Below are 3,057 nucleotides of genomic sequence, written 5' to 3' on the forward strand. Positions count from 1 at the left end.
AGAGGTTAAGGAGATCCTTCTCCATTCCCAGAAGAACGGCATGATGTGATACACTGCTTTCTTGGTCACTGTCCCCTGCAGCTGAAGAAGATACCCCTGTCTATGGCAGAGCAAGTGGCTATTGGCCTTTGCCTTGCAGTGTTTCTGCCCACAACTACACTCTAAGTTCCTGAAAAGGAATATCACAACCTGCTTTCTGCCTAGAGGAAAAGCTATTACTGTGTGGGATACTGTGTGAGGTGCAAGACATCCTGCTGACTCTTGGGAACAGGTTTTCTCCTGCTCTTAGACATGTGGCACTACGGAAGCAGGAGAGAATACAAGATGAAACAGAACTGTGTGGATGTCTCTGGTACAGCAGAGCTCCTGCTGTCAGTTGTGCCCTCCTGCCAACCTGAAACATAGGTGCGCGTGATTCATACTGGCTTCAGCGAATGGCTGCTATGGGTGCAGCGCTCGTTTCTGTGGAGAACTCAGGGCGGCGCACCCCGGTCAGGATGGAGTTTGGCGGCCATGCAGGCAGCGCCCCCTGCGGGCCCGGACGGCACTGCGCCCCCGCCCCGCCCCAAGCGGTTCGTGCCCGGCCGCAGCCCCGGCTTCGCTTCCCGTGCGCCCACGGCGCAGTAATACAGCGCCGCGTCCCCAAGCCGGGGCCGGGCGAGACGCAGGGCGCTGGAGCGGCGGTCTGCCGACACCCACAGCTGCCCCTCCGGATCCAGAACCTGCTTGGAGCCTTTAAAAGCGCTGACGAGGAATGCGGGGCCTCGGCCCGGGAGCTGACGGTACCAATGGATGTACCCGTCGGGCTGTATGTTGGGGTGTGAGCAGGTGATGTTGATGTCGGTGCCCTCGCTGGTCGCTGCCGACGGCTCCTGCTGCACCTGGGCTCTGCTCACAGCCACTACCGAGAAGAAAAGAGGCAGCAAACTCAGAAAATCCATTTTCTCCCACACAGATTTCATGCAGGAGGAGAGAGGTGCACGAGGTCAGAAAGATGCCAATCGTACAGAGGCGTTCGAGGCCCCGCAACCCCCCGCAGCCCCCGCAGTCCGGCCCCGCCGGCGGCAGCCCCGCGCACCCAGCAGCACCGCGGTCAGCCCCGCCAGCCCCGCGGCCCGGCACTGCCGCATCCCGCTGCTCCGCCGCCCGCGCCGCGCTGCCCCCGCCAGCCCCGGCTCTGCTCCGCCCGCGCCGCCTCCTCCCCGCCGCCGCCGCCGCCGCCAGCTCCGCCCCGGGCTGCTCCAAACCGCCTCGCTGTCTTTTGGATGTCGCATAATGGTATCTAAAGTCATCTGCTCCAAGGCACATTCCTGAGGAAGGAGTGAATGGAGTACAGTTTCCTGAGTTCCCTTTCTCAGTCCTTCTAGATGTTTTTGATGCATGTTGCTTTTCCTAGCTATGACAAACATCCCTCAACTGTCATGGTTCCTGAAGGATGATAGGGAGCTGCATCACAATGACATCACCTGATCAATCACCTTGGGTGCATCCTGGATCATTTCAAGGGCAGAAGCATGTCCAACTGGATTAAGTTCTCTGGTAGGTTTTCTTCCTGTATAGGGAGTGCTTCATTCCCATGAATGAAGCTCAGGGGCCTTGTAGGTCTGTCTGAAAGAATTATCATGAAAATGGATGAAAACCAAGCAATCATTATATTACACATTCACTTCTCCCTGTTTCTGGCATCTCATGGTGCAGTGGACATGCAATTTCCTTAGCTTCCTTTTTTCTGCCACAGGAGAGTTAAGGATGCTTTTTTCAGTGTTCTTCCCAGAAAGTTTTCATCTCAGGCTGCCCTGTGGTGCTTCTGACTGTATCTCTGCTTGGGCAGCAATGTCTCTAGTTTGCTCACACTTCGACTACCCCTTTTTGAATTCAGAAATCACTAGAGTTCCTCCTGTCCAACTATACTGCCCATCCTGCATTTATTAGGGTGGCTAAAGTCACTGCTGTCTGGAAGCAGAAATGCATGGAAGAGTTGCGAGGGATTGCGCACTGATATGCAGACAAACTTTTTTCTTTGAGTCCTTCTGCAGCACTGGAGTTGCCATTCCTTGCCAAGGAAATCAAACAGCTGAGACTTCAGCAAATTGGAGAATCCACTACCAAAGGGAGGTGTCTCCTTTAAGTCTCACACAACTTTTCTCCTTCCTCCAGTCACAAAGCCTGAGTTCAGCCTCTTCTGATGAGCCCCTTCAAGGGATCTAATACACAGGCTCTTGTTATTTCTCACCAATATCCTACTAAGCATGCTGATATCATTTGACTTTGCTGGATTCTTCCAACACATGAGCTGAGTGTTCTGCCCACACTGATGTGCGCTGCCTGGAAATGCTTGGGTTTTTCTTCCTGCCACTCAACAGATGCCTTCCATGAGCAATGGGAGTGACATATCAGGATGTGAGAAGCAAAACCAACACACAGCCCATACCAATAGCTGGGATGTTTTGCATTCAAGAGGTTCTTGTCACAAAATAATCACTGCTTCTAGGGATGCCTCTGGAAATGGGGCAGCTTGGGTCCACTATAAAAGCCTGTCCAGCTCCTTGCTCTCTCATCCACTTCTCCTGCCTCCATCTTCTTGGGAACCAGGTGAGTGTGAAGCCGCGTCTTGTTCTGTTCTCTTCATTCTCCAAACAGAGCTCTGAGCTCAGCGGAACTCTCAGCTGCTATTAGTTCTGTTCCATGCCTGTTTCTGCTTGTCATGATGGGGAAGTGGGGAGAATGTCATAGTCTGCTGTAATCAGATATCTTGTGGACTAGGGTCTGGGCAGTACTACTGGTAGGTAGTACATAGGTCCCAGTGGCTTTCATTGGGCTCTGTCAGGATGAGACCAAGAATCCCTTGGACATCCCTGAACTGTCTTCAGCTCCAAGCTCTGCCTGAGTATTGATTTCTTATAGTGTGATGCTAGGCTGCTCCTCACGCAGCCCCATGTTCTGCTTCCTCCCTGCTCTCCCCAAACAGGTACACCTCCATCCCTGAGACATGTCCTGCCGTGACCAGTGCGTGCCATGCCGGCCCTGCGGCCCGACCCCTCTGGCCAGCAGCTGCAA

At 53.9% G+C, this 3,057-nt stretch overlaps 1 gene segment (V, D, J or C); it reads right to left on the reverse strand.

The window, feature by feature from the left end:
* Positions 1-487: 487 nt before the first annotated feature.
* LOC122192364 lies at positions 488-1,130 on the reverse strand (the record flags this gene model as incomplete). The annotated part of the segment is given in 2 exon segments: positions 488-901; positions 1,079-1,130. Coding segments are annotated over 2 exon segments (466 nt in total), but the record flags the coding sequence as incomplete, so codon positions are not given.
* Between the last annotated feature and the right edge of the window lie 1,927 nt (positions 1,131-3,057).

Source organism: Lagopus leucura, unplaced genomic scaffold (assembly GCF_019238085.1).
Source record: "Lagopus leucura isolate 7727_CA_CO unplaced genomic scaffold, USGS_WTPT01 24076-0_obj-0_obj, whole genome shotgun sequence".
In the NCBI taxonomy this organism is placed as follows: domain Eukaryota; kingdom Metazoa; phylum Chordata; class Aves; order Galliformes; family Phasianidae; genus Lagopus; species Lagopus leucura.